Source organism: Canis lupus, chromosome 10, assembly GCF_048164855.1.
Source record: "Canis lupus baileyi chromosome 10, mCanLup2.hap1, whole genome shotgun sequence".
Lineage (NCBI taxonomy): Eukaryota > Metazoa > Chordata > Mammalia > Carnivora > Canidae > Canis > Canis lupus.
In genome coordinates this window covers 12,903,629-12,922,215 of record NC_132847.1, presented here as the reverse complement: position 1 = coordinate 12,922,215, position 18,587 = coordinate 12,903,629, and the positions used below count along the sequence as shown (strand labels likewise).

At 39.5% G+C, this 18,587-nt stretch overlaps 1 protein-coding gene across 11 annotated transcripts in view; it reads left to right on the top strand.

The window, feature by feature from the left end:
• Positions 1-18,587, top strand: part of LOC140641224 (palmitoyltransferase ZDHHC2-like) — a 464,956-nt gene that overhangs the window by 189,606 nt on the left and 256,763 nt on the right. Inside the window, exon 8 of one of the 11 annotated variants that reach the window (XM_072840739.1) lies at positions 7,271-7,485. The exons of the other annotated variants lie outside the window; for them this stretch is intronic. Coding sequence (XP_072696840.1) covers positions 7,350-7,485 — 136 coding nt within the window. The 5' untranslated portion in view covers positions 7,271-7,349. The remainder of the gene's footprint in view (positions 1-7,270; positions 7,486-18,587) is intronic. 11 annotated transcript variants of the gene reach the window in all.

The following is an 18,587-nucleotide window of genomic DNA, read 5'->3' as shown; positions in this document are numbered from 1 at the left end:
AATATTAAGTAACTGCTGCTATTATGGATAAAACCTGAGCCGAACAAGGAAGGTTCACAAGTAAAGAGTTAAGTGTAAGGAGAAATATGAGTGTAGACCAAAAAACAGCTGGAGCAGCTGCTTGGACCCCACCCTGGCTTCCTGAGGAGAATGTTATCCTAAGGGATGTGGAAGGTCAAGCGAGGGGAAGGTCTTTGGGGACCAATCTATAGTAGTTTCCTGAAGCTGCTGTAACAAATTACCAGAAGCTGAGTGGCTTACAATTGTGGGAACCAGAAGCCTGAATCAAGGTGTGAGCAGAGCCACAGGCCCTTTTGATGCTCCGTTAGAGAAAACCTTTCTTCTTCCATCTGCCATCTTTCTTTGGCTTGAGGCCACTTTAGTCAAGTCTCTGTATTCTTCTCATTGCCCCTTCTTGTTGTCTGTGTCTTCTCCAAACTCTCTTTGCCTCTCTCTATTTCCATGATTGTATCTAGAGCCCATTTGGGTCATCCAAGATAATCTCCTCCTCTCAAAATTTTTAACTGAATCACATCTGCAAAGGTCCTTTTTCCAACTAGGGTAATAGTCACAGGTTCTAAGGATTAGGACAGGGGTATGTATCTTTTCAGGCATTAGGCAGGTCCCCGTATCTGATAAAACTTTTTTTTTTTCTTAAATATGTAGCTTCAATTTTAGAATCCAAATGAGAAAAGAAGGCCCTCTTTTTTTTTTCTTTTCATTATAACCAACGATAGTCCTGTTTAGATACTTCTTCATGTTATTCATTAGTTTGGAATAGTAAGCCACAAGTTTATAGACTTGGGAAGGGATTTACAGAGTCAAATTTGCCTGATTGACAGATGAGAAAATCACTGACCAGTTACACGGTCAGTGACAAAGGTAAAAATGTTATTTAAAGAAATGGAGACATAATCAAGGACCTTGGTCTATTGTACTTCCTACTTCATCAAATTGAATGACCAAGATAGATATTACATACTACCATAATACTTGGTTTAAGCAATTCAATCTTTTTTTTTTTTTAAGGTTTTATTTATTTATTCATGAGAGACACAGAGAGAGACAGAGACACAGGCCTAGGGAGGAGAAGCAGGCTCCCTGCAGGAGCCCAATGCGGGACTCAACTGGAGTCCTGGAGGCAAAGGCAGACTCTCAACTGCTGAACTACCCAAGCGTCCCTAAACAATTCATTCTTGAAAACTGCTCTATAAAGTTTATTTTTTTAAAAAACTGTCAATAAAACTAACAAATTTGGTATTTTTTGTGATTAACTTGATAATTAAGTTAATTAGTTAAGTATGCAAGTTATATACGTGCAATAATAAATGACATTGTTGTATCCTCTCCAAAGTGGAGAATATACTAAACAAACCTTTCAAAGGCACTCCTGTATTTGTCACTTCTCATTTTTAGTTTCCTTATCCATTCAAGCATTTGTAGTGTAACTTCAAAAGATGCCATTACTCTAAAGAAATGAAGAAATACTTAGCATTTGTTTTTACCTTTTATAAGGTCTATTACTAGCCTGCTAGGAATACTAATGTGAATTACTTTATAAAAATGGCTTTGCTCAAAGAACCAACAAATATCTGATCATATATACTTTCATAATACTAAATTATGCTATCTCTTTTTGGAATTTAGGAATGCATGGCTTTACATAAAAGTATTTGTGGTTGTCTTTTCTCATCATGAACAATGTCTTTTGAAACAAGAGAAAAAAGTGGAAGTCAAAGTGAACCTTATCTATCCATGGGAGGATTCTGATGTCTACAAGATAAACATAGAGAATCTAATTAGAAAAATAATGAGAAAACGTGTGTCTGTGAAGGAAGGAAAAAGGGAATGAGGGACACAAGGATTGAGAGAGAGAGAGAGAGAGACATAGGGACAGGAGCATTATAAATTCATAATTTCAAGAGAAGAGAAAAGGTTCTTCAAAGTGCTTTGATGAACCCATGACCTGGCTCTATAGATTTCAATGTCAATTATCAGAAATATTATTTGTATGATATTTTTGTAAAGTTAAATTTAGCTGAAAGTTAGCCTAATGTGATCAATTTTGTTGTGGATTTGGCAGTATCTTTTGCACTTCCTGCTCTATCTGAAAAACTTTGAGATTGAGGAAGTAGATTAGTCATTCAGAGTTTTTCTTTTAAGATTTTATTTATTTAATCATGAGAGACAGAGAGAGACAGAGAGAGAGAGAGAGAAGCAGAGACACAGACAGAGGGAAAAGCAGGCTTCATACAGGGAGCCTGACATGGGACTGGATCCCGGGTCTCCAGGATCAGGCCCTGCACTGAGGGTGGCACTAAACCGCTGAGCCACCTGGGCTGCCCAGTCATTCAGAGTTAAAGTTTAATCAACAACATGGACATTAGGAAAGCAACACCTGAAAAAAAAGAAAAGGTATCTTCTAAGATGCCAGACCTGATATAATCTGTCCAAAGTAACCTTTTGCAGATAGGGTGTGTTAATGTGAAGTGGTTTTGGAGATGAGTCAGGTAAATAGAGAAGAAAACCAAGGTTATAGAGACACCTGTTTTTAACACTCATGTTAGCACCATCCAAAGTAAAGACTTGGTCCACAGACTTACTGTCCCCAATCTGTTGTTTAGTGGATTCACTTAATTACTTATATTGAGGGGGACAAAGAGAATATAGCCTCTTTTAAAATAAACAAGTTGATTCATTTGAGTTTTCATCATAAATATCTTTCTGAATAATATGTAAAGGGTGATAGCAACTAAAGATTCAAGGGCAAACTGGTATTTTAATCTAATATAATAGTAAAAAAAAAAAAAACTTTTAGATAAATGCTCAGTCTTAGAATTCTACCCTCTTCCCCATACCTTTTCAAGTTGGCATGTAGTCATCTGGGAAAGGGAATGACACATGTCCTCTTGGTGATGAAGGGCTGAATAAAGGGTCTTAAGATTTATGTAGCATCTTCTGGAATCTTGCTGATTTCTATTGGATAGAGCTGGTCTGGATTACTACTTATGTAATAACAGCTAGTCTATTTCTAAGTTGTGTCAGGCATTTCCCAGATTTTTCTTAGCTAACCTTGGTTCCTGGTAACACAACAAGCTCCCTAAGGTTCTTAGATTTTGCCTTGGGATCTCCCTCTGTTTTGCTACAGGAGACTCCCAAGGGCAGGCCCATAGTCTCAACTTAGCTGCCTTCTCTGAACCCATTGGGTATATGGGAACATCTAGGTTTATGTATACATGCAACATGGAAACTAAAGAAAAAGCCTGGTCTTTGCCCCATTGCTTATTTTATTTTGATATGGCTGTTTCTAGATTTGCTTGAGTGTAGTTTATAGGACAATTGACTTTAGAATCCTTGATCTTTTTTCAAACTTTCTAACATAACTCCTCTTTCTTGGATTTTGGCCAGGAGAAAGGATAGCAGGTATGTGTCTGAGTATCTGCTTCTCTTAGGACTTAAATCTTACCATCTTCTGCTTGCTATTTGGCTAAAATCTTAAAATAAAGCTTCTGTTTCAAGGCTACCAAGTCTATATCCCAATTCCAAAATGGCAGGAATTTAGAGCATTTTTTTCCCCTGTTAATAATATTGGCCTTTCAAAACTATTGTCTTAGAGCAGAGAGAGGTAGGTTATCTCTTAAATTTTTATGTTCTTGCTGTAACAAATTGTTTCATCCCCATTTAGGTGAACAGAGGCTTTAGGCTGACTCTAGGCATGTCACATGGGTAGAGATCCCAAAGAGGAAAACATTTAGTTCCAACAATAATCCACATTTTACAACCCCCATTAAGATGACTGTAGTATATTGTGAGAGGGTCAAGTGTGGTTGTGATTGGTGATATTTATTATGAGTTTCAGAGACAAGTGAGGAAGGGGGATGCCTCAGTGGCTTAGTTGGTTGAGTGTGAGACTCTTGATTTTGGCTCAGGTCATGATCTCAGGGTCTTGGGTCAAGCTCAGTCAGGCTCTGTCCTTAGCCCAAAGTCAGCTTGTCCCTTTCCCTCTGCTCTTCCCCTCCCTCTCTCTCTCTCTTAAACAAGTAAATAAATAAACAAAATCTTTAAAAAAGACAAGTGAGGGAGAAGAGGAATTTGTTATATATTTTCCATTCTTGATATAGTTTATATGTAATTTCAGTATCAATTTCATTTCTCCTGATAATCTTAAGGGGTTTGATATTTCCACCTTGATAAATATTTTTTTAAGTTTGAAAGTTTTCCTAGACATGCAGTTGGGCTGTGTGTTCACGGTGTGTCTAATTCTGTTTACGTCAGAGTTGAGGTGATAGGAAGGCATTTTTGTTTGATAGTTAACCGTTAATTCCCTCATGTTATTTGAAATCATAAACAGTTTTGGAAACATGCCTTTGAGCACGAATTACCTAATTTAGTGTTTATATGACTCTGTTCCTGTATTTCCCTGAATCAATTTTTATTTTGTGCTTCTTCCATATGGCATTCTATTTTCTCTATCTTTCAAAGGTAATCAACTTGAGATAGACAATAGAATACACTATTTGGGTGATGAAGCCTGTCAAATCCCAGTGTGGTTTTTATTATCATTTACACTTTGAAAGTAAAGTGTAGGTCCTCAGCTCTTAGTTTAGTTTTTGCCTTGTTCCTAGCTTTGGCAGCCCAGAAGATTTGTTTGTATGGATTCCACAAATGAGAAGAAAGTAGAACCGTGATGTGGGCTGTGGCATATTCTCCAGATGTTTTGTAGATTCCTAGTATCCAGCAACTATATTTAAGTATTATCTCCTCCTTCAGTCATGTTGGCCTCATTTGTGTTCTTTCCCAGCTATGTGGCTACCGTGGCTTTGGCATGGTTCGTTCAATATGGCAATATCATCTCTTCACATAGGCCTCAGCTGACTTCTCTAGCCAAATTGTGACACCTGCCCCCAGACTTTTTCTCATCAATCATGTTACATCAGATCATGGTTTTATTTCCACCTAACACTTCTCATTACTGTTTGCTAGCACTGCCCTAACAGTGTACTACAGACTGGGTGGCTTAAACAATAGAATTGGATTTTCCCACAATTCTGGGGGCCTAGAGTTCTGATATTTCTCCTGAGGCTTCTCTCTTTGACTTGCAGATGGCCATATTCTCACATAGTGTTTGCTCTCTATCTGTGACTAGCCTTCTTCTTGTGAAGATACCAGTAGTACTGGATTAGAGCACACCCTAATAATCTCATTTTAACCTAATTATCTCAGAAAGTCACATTCTGAGACACCAGGGGTTAGGATTCCCAGTATGAATCCTATGAAGTCTGGGGGAACAAAATCAACTATCTGTAGCAACTAATAACTATCATATGATTCTTTGTTTATTGACTTCTTCCTCCCTCCCTCCCTCCCTCCCTCCCTCCCTCCCTCCCTCCCTCCCTCCCTTCCATCCTTCTTTCCTTCCTTTCTCTTTTTCCCTTTTTCTCTCTCTTCTTTCTTTTCTTTTTATTTTCTCTTTTCTTTTTTCTTTCTCTCTGGAAACAAATCACCACAAAGTCAGGGCTTTATCTGTATTTCTGCACATTAACACTACTCCTTAGACTAGTGCCTGGCTTAGAGCACATGGTCAATGATCTTTATTTTTCATAGAAATTATTTGCATAATTAGGTAGAAATATGATATACGACTTTCCCCAAATTCTAAAGTTTTACTCATTACTGGCATTACTAGAATCCTCCTTGCTGCATTCCCTGATTTGCAAAAATAAAAAAATTAAGGAAATGGTGTGATGTTGAGAAGTTCCTTGTTCTAAGCTCATAACCTGAAATAAGTGGGTGTTGCTCAAGCCATAGCTCCTTTTTCTTTCTGTTGCCACCTTTTCTGTATGGGTATCTATTATTACAGATTTCTAAAGGCCAGCTCGGGTTTTCTTGATACCTCAGTAAAGCATAAAACTTATTTTCTCTTTATTTTAAGAGGACATTTCCACTTCTGAAATACCTTTAATACTAAAATGGCTTTGAAGTTATCCCTTTAGGCTAAAACATTGTTAGTATTATTTTTGTATATCTGTCTTTCCATCCAAATGAATTCAATTCTCCCATTACATTTCTGGCAATAATACTGATGTCAAGCAGCGCCACATGACCTAAATGATTTTGTTGTGTGAGGGTGAATGCAGTCTCTGAACTCAGACTTCCATGTTCTGCCCTTGTACATAGGTGCTCCTCTTTACGGGGCTTTGGACTCAAACCAGGACTTGCACCATGGGCTCCTTGATTCTCAGGCCTTCTGACTCAAACTGAATAACCCACTGCCTTTCCTCCTTCTCCAATTTTTGCTCTTACATATCTATATACATCCTATTGTTTCTATTTCTCTGGAGAACTCTGTTGAATACACCACTGCTGGTTCTTTCTAGGATAATCTTCTCCTCCCTTTCCTTTTACTTTTTGAGAAGCTTGCACATCTTACATCAGAGTTTTCTCCCTGTTCTAATAGTCTCCCTCCCCCTTTGAAATAATGTTTTCAAATAAAGTCTTTTCTTAGCTAAGTCTGCATTTTTTTTATTTTATAAATGTATCATTGAAACTTTATTTTTATATCACTTGAAGACCAGAAAATGCAATATGTGGATGTGGCTTTCAATAATGTGTCTTGACCTTTCTATGAGCACAAAAATTAGAAAATAAAGGTCACTCGAAGAACAGGTTCACTTCATTCAATTTTTAAAAAAGATTTTATTTATTCATTTCAGAGAGAGAGAGAGAGAGAGAGAGAGCATGAGTGCGAGGAGACACAGAGGGAGCAGGAGAGGCAGACTCCCCACTGAGCAGGGAGCCTGTGGTGCAGGGCTCCATTCCCAGACCCCTGGATCATGACCTCAGCAGAAGGCAGACATTAACCCACTGAACCACCTAGAGGCCCCCATCCTGTTTTTGATAAGTTTAAATCTTAGCAGTCACTGCTGGCCACTACAGAGAACACATCTACGTTTCAGAATGCATGCTACTGCATTTTCTTGTAATTTTTTTTCCTGAATATTATTTGCTGAAAATATAACTGAGAACTTGTGTGTGTTTAGGAAAATAAATTGTCTTGATGCTGGTTCCTGATGAAATGGCCTTGTTTCAGGGATTCACATTTGCAAATAATAATAATAATAATAATAATAATAATAATAATAATAAATTAGTAAATAGAAAATTAAAAGCTTGCTAGTGAGTTAAAAAATGTGAACCCTATAAAAATTTCCTATATTTTATAAACTTAAGTACAATAATTTTTCTACATTTGACGTTTTGTAATTGGCAGACTTTTTCTGTAAAGAGCCACAGACGTCATGAGTCCAGAAGGGCAGTCTTGGCTCTAATGATTCACTAGAACTACTCACATGTTGTGCCCAAGATTGCAAATCCGAGAAACCACCAAGGAGCCGACACCGATGCAAGCACACGAGGGTTTATTAGCAAGCTCGAGCTTGGGTCCAAGTATACCCGACACAGCAGAGCAGGGATTTGGACCCCGAGGTGAGTTTCAGCTTAGTTTTAAGGGCTGGTCTAGGGGACCTCCAGAAGGGGTGGAGCAATTTCTCCAAGTTCTGTTTACATTCTGATGTGGGGCTTTCAAGGGCATTGAGCTCTGTTCTCATTCTAATATGAGACTTTCTACCATGGACGTTGGCTCTGTTGTCTTTCTGATATGGGATTCTCTGCTGAGGGCAATTCTGAGATCTATTGTCTTTCTGATATGGGATTACCAGCCGAGGACAGGTAATCTGCAGTTTTTCCCATAAAGTTCAGCTCTTATTCACAGGGGCCTGGGATGGCTGTACTTGTGCTAATGCTAAACTTTAGGTGAAATGGCCTGAATTTTTCTCGGCCTCCACACACACAACTCAGGAAAGCTATTGTATTCATGATTACGGTATATTACAGTGAAAGAATACCTATTAAAACCTGCAAAGGTAAAACCTACACAGGACAGTGTCCAGCAGAAACCAGGCTCTAGCTTCCATTGTCCAGTTTAACTCCCAATGCAATTGTATGGACAGGGCTTAATTCCTCCAACAGCGATGCATGACAATGGAAATGAAGTCTTGCTAACCTTTGAAGCTTACTCAAGCCTTGGTATTCAACGTTTATGTTGGGGTTGGTCTCTGAGTACTTTAGGGCACATAAACCGATATTGTGACCTAAGGACCCCACCATAAACCACACTGTCAGAATGAAGTACCTGGCCTGGCCTAAGATCTCAGATAAATAGCCTTGCTTTATCTTCATTTCTTTGCATGAAGAGTAAAGATAAAATGTTGTAAGGGATTGCTTCTAACATGATGATGAACTGGTAAGCTTTAAAAAAATGTGTACTTTTCTAATAAATTTGAAACTGTTACATAAATACTAAATGACAAACCTCATACTTATGCAAATAAACTTGTTTTCCTCTTTAAAAAATATCAAATTTATCTGAAATGAGGCCAAAAAGGGAATTCCTAGATAAAAAGTCAGATTATTTATAGTAAAAGAGGATGGAGTTTTTAATTAATTCGGCAAAATTGATAATTATGTCACAAGTTTAGTTCTTTGAAGAATCCTTGTTTTAATTTTCCTTCATGAGTTAGTAAAGGTTTCAGGCTCAGTGTAACACAAGTTTTTTAAAATAATCATTTAAAAAAAAATTTAGTGGGGTTTTCAGATCAAAGCCATCAGAGAGAAACACATTGCATTGGTTTTAGTTTCTTAATAGAACTGAGAAATCACTGTCTGAAACTCCTCGGCTGTCTGTCCAATACAGGAGATGCCAACTCTACAGAAGAGCATCTGGTCTGATAGGCATAGGTTGACAGGCAGAGCTTGCGATTGTGACCTGAGACAGACAGTCAGTTGGAATCCCAGCAAATGCATTCAGGAGTCAAGTCATGACCTTGGGCATATTCTATTTCACTCTGAGTCTCATTTTTCTCTTCTGTAACAGATTAGATTGTTCTTACACATTTGTGAAAAGATGTAAATCTTGGCACATAACAGAAACTAAATTGTTACTGTTTTAACTGAGATTAACAGAGTACTTACTGGATATAGGCATGATGCTAAAATACCTCTCATGCACTTCTGCATTTAATCAGCAGAGCAACCCTGTAGGGGCAGGCTTTATTGTTATTCTCAATTTACAGGTGAGAAGAAGTTTAGCCTGATTAGAGACTGAGGCAACCATATCAAACAAACAATTGGTAATAGAGCTGTTTACTGATCATTTAGTTCTCTCTCCCTGAATCCCTAGTTCTTGCTTCTGACCACCATCCCAGAGCAAGATGGCAGCTTGGAGTTGTGTCATGACCATAGTGCTCTCTCTCTCTTTTTTTTTTTTTTTTTGTCTTCTAAAACTCATGAAAGTTCACATAAATGTTAAATTTCTGGATTCTCTTGCATACTCTGAACATGCAGAGCAGCAACCATCTAGAGCTGAGAAGTAGCTAGTTTCCCTTGGGTTGTTGTGCCCAAGATTGCGAATCCGAGAAATCACCAAGGAGCCCACACCAATGCAAGTACACGAGGGTTTATTTTTTATTTATTTATTTTATTTATTATTTATGATAGTCACACACAGAGAGAGAGAGAGAGAGAGAGAGGCAAAGGCACAGGCAGAGGGAGAAGCAGGCTCCATGCACCAGGAGCCCGACGTGGGATTCGATCCCGGGTCTCCAGGATCGCGCCCTGGGCCAAAGGCAGGCGCCAAACCGCTGCCCACCCAGGGATCCCACACAAGGGTTTATTTATAAGCTCGACCTTGGGTCTGTGGAGGCCGAGAAAATTAAGGCCATTCCACTTTAAGTTCAGGGTTATCACAAGTACAGCCATCCCAGGCCCCTGTGAATATGAGCTGAACTTTAGGGCAGCCTGGGTGGCTCAGCGGTTTAGCACTGCCTTCAGCCCAGAGCCTGATTCTGGAGACCCGGGATCGAGTCCCACGGCGGGCTCCCTGCATGGAGCCTGCTTCTCCCTCTGCCTGTGCCTTTGCCTCTCTCTCTCTCTAATGAATAAATAAATAAAATATTAAAAAAAAAAAAGAGCTGAACTTTACCTTACTTCAGTTACAGGAAGAAAACAGCTTACGGTTTAACGTCCTAGAAAGCCCCATATTAGAATAAAAACAGAGCCCAAGCCAAGGGCAGGAAGCCCCTATTAGAATGAGAACAGAGCTCAATGCCCTTGAAGGCCCCATATCAAAATGTAAACAGAACTTGAGGAATTGCTCCACCCCTTCTGGACGTCCCCTAGACCAGCCCTTAAAACTAAGTTGAGGGATCCCTGGGTGGCGCAGCAGTTTAGCGCCTGCCTTAGGCCCAGGGCGCGATCCTGGAGACCCGGGATCGAATCCCACGTCGGGCTCCCGGTGCATGGAGCCTGCTTCTCCCTCTGCCTGTGTCTCTGCCTCTCTCTCTCTCACTGTGTGCCTATCATTAATAAGTAAAAAAATAATAATAATAATAAAATAAAATTTAAAAAAAACTATGTTGAAATCCACATGGGGGTCCAAGTCCCTGCTCCCCTGTGTGTCGGGTATACTTGGACCCAAGCTCGAGCTTGTAAATAAACCCTCGTGTGTTTGCATCAGTGTAGGCTCCTCGGTGGTTTCTTGGATTCGCGATCTTGGGCACAACAGGGTCCAAATATACTCCACACAGCAGAGCAGGGGCTTGGACCCCAAAGTGGGTTACAGCTGGGTTTTTTATGGGCTGGTCTAGGGGATTTTCAGAAGGGGTGGAGGATTTTTTTTTTTCCCATTACAATATGGGGGGAAAGGGTGGGGGGGGGGGTTCTTAAGATCTGATATTGGATTCTCTGAGCTCTGTTGTCTTTCTGTTATGGGATTTCCTGCCGAGGGCATTCTGAGCTTTGTTCTCATTCTAATATGGGGCTTAACTGAAGTAAGGTAAAGTTCAGCTCTTATTCACAGGGGCCTAAGATGGCTGTACTTGTGCTAATGCTAAACTTGAGGTGGAATGGCCTTAATTTTTCTCGGCCTCCACAGGGTGAAGTATCTCTACTACTTACTGCCTTATACTGAGTAGTCTTCAATCATTCCCTTGTCTACTCCTTGTAACATCATGCTCTAGTCACATTCTTCAGTTTGTTTCCATCAGAGATGTTAAGGGACAACTTTAAAATAGTAAATTATAAAACTGCAGATTAGGGAAGGCCCTGTGGTCATCTCATTAATAGTCTCTAAATTTTTTGATTGCATATCTCTTTCAGAAATGGTTTAGGGCTCCTGGGCAGCTCAGTTAGTTGAGCATCTGACTCTTGGTTTCAGCTCAGGTTGTGATCTCAGAGTTGTGAGATCGAGCCCCACATCAGACTCCATCAGACTCCAGAGATTTTCTCTCTCTTTGCTCCTCCTTCCCCCACCCCTACATACTCTCTCTCTTGTCAATTCATATATTAAATACCAGGGAAACTTCATTTTTTCAAACTGTGTTTTATGTAAAATATTTTTTTTTTTTTTCCTATAGTCGATTGTGTTGCACAATTCTGGAGCTGTCTTGGCTCCTGCTTTGGGATTCTCTAAGTAGTCTCATTATAAAAGATGGTGTCTTATCTGAAACGAGATCTGGCATTACTGATCTCTAATGTAATCTCTTTGGTTTTGCTCTGTTAATTCCCTGTAGAATAGTAAAAATTTGATTTCAGAATCAAAGTTATGCTAGATGACAGAAATGTTCCACCCAACATTGATTTTTAATTTTTTTGAGGGAATAAGCCTTATGCCTGTTTTGACAGTCATATCAAAAAATCAGATGATATATTATTACTTGTATGTTATTACAACTTGTCTTAGTTTAATGACTAAATTTTAAATAATTGTGTAGAGGTAAGTCTTGTTTTTAAAATCTCAGGAACTTCTTAATTTTAGGATTCTATTAGAGATCTCTGGACAGTTTGAGATGATGAGAGAAGAAAGACCGTTTTTGACAACCTTCTTAACTTTTCCTTTGAAAAATCATGAGGGATAATTTTTAAATTATATTTGCACTAAAATACCAATCATTAAAAAATAGACAGAAGCCTTTTTAACTATCCAGATAAAGAACATAATGGTCTTCCACAACCAGAATAATCTTCTGCAAAGATGTAACATTCTATCGTTTCCCAATATTGGCTTAATATTTCCCAAACAGTTTTATCACCTTTAAAGGAATTCTTTAATTGCTTTTGTTCTTTTAATTTAAGAACTTTAATTTTTGGAAAAAGTTTTGGCATCATGGCCTCTACTGAATAATAGCTTATTTTCCGATTTTTAATTAATCAATGGCACGTAAAACTGAATACTAGGATTTGGTATTATAATCAGTATTATCATGTTAGATTGATGATACAGTTAAAAACAAGGAAATATGCTTGTCAATTTGGTATTTTTTGAATATAAATTTCTGTTTTTTATTTTTTTGTAGTTAGGCTTTGTGAATCGCTAAAATAATTTTACACCCTAACGTTATTTTTGTGAGATACCCCTCCCTGTCAGAGTACTGAAGATGGGTGCTTTCTTGGGGGACATAGTCCTGGGAATTAGTCTTGTTTTACGGTTTGTGATTACCTCTGTATAAGGGATCTCACACATCAATAGTTTTTGTTGTTGTTGTTGTTTTTGTTTTGTTTTGTTTTTGTTTGTTTTATCAGATATTACTGATACCTGGTGCTTGGTCTAAATTTGCTGAAACATGGGGTTTAGTGGGTTTTAAATAGGTTTACAGATATGAGGTAGGGCTAACCAATGATGTGTGGTGACCAGCTACTATACAATGATGATTTCTTTCCTCTTAATCTAATTAGGAGAGAGTTTAGGAAATGAGCACAGAAAGAATAGTAATCTAAGGTGGACTGGACACTACATAATGTTTCCTACACAAATCAATCTTTTATATCTTGCACCAATTAGAGATTGCTCAGTGGCTTCTTCTTTATTCCTATTTCTTATTCTCCAACTTGAATCTCTATATTGCTGTCAATATCCTGATTTTCCTAAAAGATTTAGTTCTGGAAACACTTCACAGTAACTCACAGTAATACTGTCTTCCTTCTTTATTATGAATATATATATTCCTTTCCTTATTTATTACAAAATTACTAACATTGTTAAGTGACAATCTTCTTTCCATGACAGATTTTGAAGTCCTATATGGAATGGATCATTTAACAAAAAAGATTTGGGGGGATGCCTCTTAGAGCTCCTAGCACTGTTCTCATGTTAACTCCAAAAATATATTTTAATGTAAAGTTGACTTAAAAATGAAATCTTAGTCTGTCTCTACTCAGATAATTTCAAGGGCATGAAGAGTCTTGATCACACCTTTTCTATTGCATGCTTCCTTGTCTAATTGGGTTTGATTTTTGTACTTTATCTGGTTGTTTCCCCTACTGATAAAGATCTATATATTCCTTCCTTTTCCTGCAAAGAGAGCATATCATTTTTTCCCTTTCATTCTCCCTCCTAACTTGAACCTTTGATGGTCAATTTTAGTTCTACACTTTGTTCTATCCCAATCTGGCCATTTTTGCAGTATAGTGTGTTCAGTTTGCTGTCTATAAATAATATGTCTTCACTTTATCTTGATTCTACCAGAGTATTTTTAAATAGCCCAATTAATTAAATGGTGTGGCAGAAATGAGCAGATGATCTTCCATTGTCCATTCTCCCCTTGTCAACCTATCATGAGATGCCCCTTTTCCAGCAGAAGCACACAAGTGTCAGACTAAAAAGAACATTTTACTGCTTTCATTGCAACCAGAGATGACTATGTCACTACATGTAAATATGTGGTGACTTATAGCAGTCCTAATGTATATTAGCCTGTTATTTCCTCCATTTTTTTTCTTTTTTTACCTCTCTTTATTCCTGCTGTCTAGAAAATAGACCTGAATCCTGGGTTTGAAGGTCCTTTGTGAATCATGAAAATGAGAACTACACCTTAAAGATGATAAAGCCTGGAGCTGGAAGGGACCTTGGTTCCTAAGGACTCCTTGGACTAGAGCTCCCACTTTACTCTAGCATTTTTTTTTAAATATTGTATTTATTTATTTATGAGAGACACTCAGAAAGAGGTGAAGACATAAGCAGAGAGCGAAGCAGTCCCCCAGGGAACCTGATGTGGGACTCAATCCCAGGACCCCGGGATCACGACCTGAGCCAAAGGCACATGCTCAATCACTGAGCCACTCAGGTGCCCCTCATCTGGCCTTTTAAGCAATAAAATCCTCTCTTGCTTTAATCAGTATTATTTTAGTTCTCTAATACTCTTATGTGATTCCAATTCTAACTGATATTCACAACATTCAATATATTACTGTGTTAAATGTCAGAATTCTCACCAAGTCCTTTGGAGTTTCCCAGACAGGTCACTTACTTAGCAGAATTACCATATTCTTCCTAAAATAATCATATATTAGAGAATTGTTTTGTTTATTCATATGAAATCTGAAATTCCTTATCTGTAGAAATATTACTGGAATATGCCAGTTTTTTGCAGTGACAGGTCCTTTTAGAGCCATGTCTCCCCAGTAACCTTGTTTTCAAGTTCTCTTTCACAATCATAAACAATGTCTTCACATCTGTCTCCTGGGCCCTCCTGTATAATCTGCAAAATTTTAATTAATGCTTGTTACTTGAGTTGACTTGTATAATTTTTAATTTGTAATTTTGTAATGACTTGTATAATTTTTGTATAATTTTTGTAATGACTTGTATAATTTGTAATTTTGTAATGACTTGTATAATTTTTAATTTGTAATATTTTTAATCTCTGCTTGACAGAGATGACTTGGCAGTTTTATAAAGTGGTAATTGGAAATCAATGTGCTCTAAGCTTCGGGCAGAAAACCCAATGAACAGGCCATTCTATAGGGACAAAAAATTATATGTTAATACTATAAAAAGGTCAGAATTATACTAATTAGATTAAACCCGTGAGGTGTTCCCAGAACCACATCTGAATCATAATGTTCCCTCAGAGAATACAGGATTGAGCAAGTGATAGTTGTACCTCATTGAGCTACTCACCATATATGCTTAGATCGTGCATACAGCTATGGTCACCCTAAAAAGAACCCACTCATTTGATTCACAACTTCAAATGGAAATGACAAATGTTTCCTTTTAATATTAGAGTCCTTCATGAATGGCCATGTTTTATCATTTTTATATTAGGTGTCCTGCAAGAACTATGCTGGCTAGTTGAGCAGGGATTCAGATGTTGTTGGGCAATTTCTAGTTGAATAAAGTTTTTCAATTTTTAAAAATATATTTATTTTAGAGAGAGAGAGAGCATGAGTGGGAAAGGCAGAGTGAGAGAGAGAAAATCTGAAGCAGACTCTATGCTAAGCACAGAGCCCTCATGGGGCAGGGATTGGGGGCGGGGGTTGATCTTATGGTCCTGAGATCATAATCTGAGCAAAAACTAAGAGTCTGATGCGCAGCTTGCTGCACCCACTAAGGCACCCCTGCTAGTTTTTAAAAAATAAATACCTTTGGGCATGCATTTGCTTCTTAGGAATAGTTCAGAAACTATGGCAACAATGTGACATTCTCTGAAACCATCTTGAAGCAAAAGAAAATATCAGAAAATAGGCTTTACATGATTTCTGTATTTCCAAAATATTTTGAATGTATTGGCCAAGACTGCTATCTCTGGAGACAGATGCTTGTAGTGCAACCTAGGCTCTGACATCTGCTTAGTTGTGTGGTCTTGGGCAAGTTATTAAACTTTCCACATTTCCACTCCAGCAGAAGAAGAAAAAAGAGAGAAAACAAGGGAGGCACGCAAACAGAAAACAAAATACAAGGGGTGTATCCTCTGATTCTCTATACTGTAAATCCCTCGACTTCCCCTGGACCTTTCCAGTGCTGCTTGGTCAATAGCTTGCTTTTCCCCTGTCCGTCTAGCTGGTCTTCTGGGGGAGGGGCCTGCTGTGCTGATTCTCAGGTGTGAGCACCTGGGGGAGCCGCCCAGCACACTGCCTGGTGCAGGGCTCAGTGGGAGCTATTTATCTTGATTCTCTGGTGAGGCCACTGTGAGGCTCAGTGGGGGTTGTTTATCCTGTGAGGCCCCAGGAGGAGCAACAACAGTGGCGGCAGCCAGCTCTGCAGCCCTAGAGTCAGCTCCTGCAGTAACTACCGCAGCTCCCAGTCTTCAGGGGCCTGGGTGCTCCGGGGGCGGGGGCACCGATCTGCCCAGCTCAGGGCCGCCTGGCACCAGGAGCGTCCTTGCTGTCCTGTGTCCTCCCGGCCTCTGCCTGATGGGGGGGCAGGAGCTCCGGATCCTGGGCTGTGTCTGCCAGCGCCCTGGGCTCCAGGGCCTGTGCCCTGGAATGGCGCTCCCAGGGCCGTGAAGCCCCCTCTGCCCAGAGCCCCTGCCTGAGCTGCCTCTGATCTACTGCCACCCCGTGAGGCATGCGCTGCAGCCCTTTAGGGAGCTTGGTGTGGGTGTGGCGCTCTGTCCATCTGTTAGTGCCCCTGGGAGCCTGAGGGCATCCCCGCCCCCCCTGGGATCCTGACCCAACTCCCTGCAAGAGCGCCTTTCCGGGAAGATTGGTGAAGCTCCTGCTTCTCCGGGTTGGGGCTTTCCTGTCCTGGTGACACTTGCCCTGGCCTTAGCCTGGCTCCTTGCGGGGCGCCTACCCCTTGGATGCTTTTTTATTTCTTTACTTTTTTTCTGTCTTCCTACCTTGATAGAAGTGTGAACTCTTCTCACTGTAGCATTATTTAATGCTGCCTATCCATCCATCCCAAAACTTAATGACTAAACAGCATTTATTCTAGTTAGCATTATGTCAGGGCATAGGGTTTGGGGCCTGCCAGGGAACCCACGTTCCCTTCAGTGTCAGATGGGCAAGATGAGGTCTAGGGGCTGGAATCATTTAAAACTTCTATCAGTCACATGTTTGGGGACTTAGATTGAAAGGTGTGTGTGTGTGTGTATGTTTATGCACATGTGTATATTTGTGCATAGAAATATTTTATGAGGATCCAAGGTGGAGGAGGAAAATTGTGTATATGGCTCCATGGAGAATCTTCAGGTTCTCATGCTGGTGTTCCTGCTGCTACTTGCCAACCTTATCTGATCTATGATCCTTGTAAATATCATCACCAGTGGGCAACTCAAGGAAGTATAAGTATAAGGGATGGGAGATGGTCTTGTTTAGTCAGGCTTTTCAGGTATTATCTGAGGATTCCTTAGGTGCATATTCCAAGAGAGAGAAAATCAGTCAGAAGCTGTGTCATCATTTATAACCTAACCCCCCCCCCCCCCCAATCATACAACATCCCTTCTGCTGAAATCAGAGGCCCTGGACTCTTGATGGCCAGATTCATCCTCACATCACAAGAAAACATGTGGGGTGGATTTACAGATGCAGAAATATTTGGGAAATACAATCTGCCAGTTCACTAATGTATCCTAAGTGTCTATGTCAATGCTTTGTACAAGGGAAGGACTCAATCAATATTTCTGGAATAAATAAATAAACATTCATTCATTGTGCTCAGCTGACATTAAATGGAAATGAACGTGTCATTCTGTCTGGAAAGATCGTGGTCTGGAAAAATACAGAGGCTCATCCCTGGTCCCCTAAGTAAACTGGTCTAGTTTTATGGTAACTCAGGCTATTCATCGCTGAGATTTCTTATTCTCTTTAATACTGTTCAGAGTCTGTTGGCTCCACTCATTGAAAGGAGTAAATAGGGAGTAAAAAAGCATTATGTAATTTTACTTTTTCTTGAAAAGTAACTGGAAAGGAAATGAAAAACCCTTCTTGGTGAAACACAATAAAGTTAAATGTTTAGGGGCACTGGATGGCTCAGTCAGTTAAGCGTCTGCCTTTGGCTCAGGTCATGATCCCAGGCTCCCTCCTAACTGGGGAGCCTGCTTCTCTCTCTGCTCCTCATCCTGCTTGTGCGCTCTCTCTCTTGCTCTCTTTCTCTAAAATAAATGCAATCTTTAAAAAATAAAGATAAATATTTTGTAACATTTTTATCTCACTTTAGTCAAGGGAAAGGTTTTTTTTCCTCCACATCATCACCTGCCCCTTCAAGAGTCCAAATTTGTTCAAGTGCTTGGCCTCTGGATAACACATTCTACAATCTGAGGATGGGTCTGATGGAGCACATGGAAGGCCTGAGTAAAGTCCTATCTAAGTAGGTCATCACCTGATGAGCTATGCATGACCTTTGGCAACTGGTCATACCAGAAGGTTATGTATATAATACCACAGCAGGGATACTGCTTGGATTCCTGCCCTTGATATGGTTGGTGCTACTGTGCTTTGTGTCTTGCTGTTTTAACTGTGTCATTTCTCTCTCCTTAATTGCCCTGGTAATTGGAATCTTTAAAATCTTAGCTCCAAAATTAGGATGAGAGAATATTCGATTTGTGCCACTCTGAATCTCCTAGTTCCCACATTTTAACCTTAAAATTCTTGAGTTTTGTAGTAGAGGGTTGTAGCCTTCATTTTGGTTTTAGAGTAATTTGTAGCTCTTTAGGCTGGGGAAGTCAGTGAGGTGAGTATCTAGGAGCGTAGGGACCCTGGTTAAACCAAGGAATTCCCACACCAGCAATTAGAGATAAATTCCTGGTAAG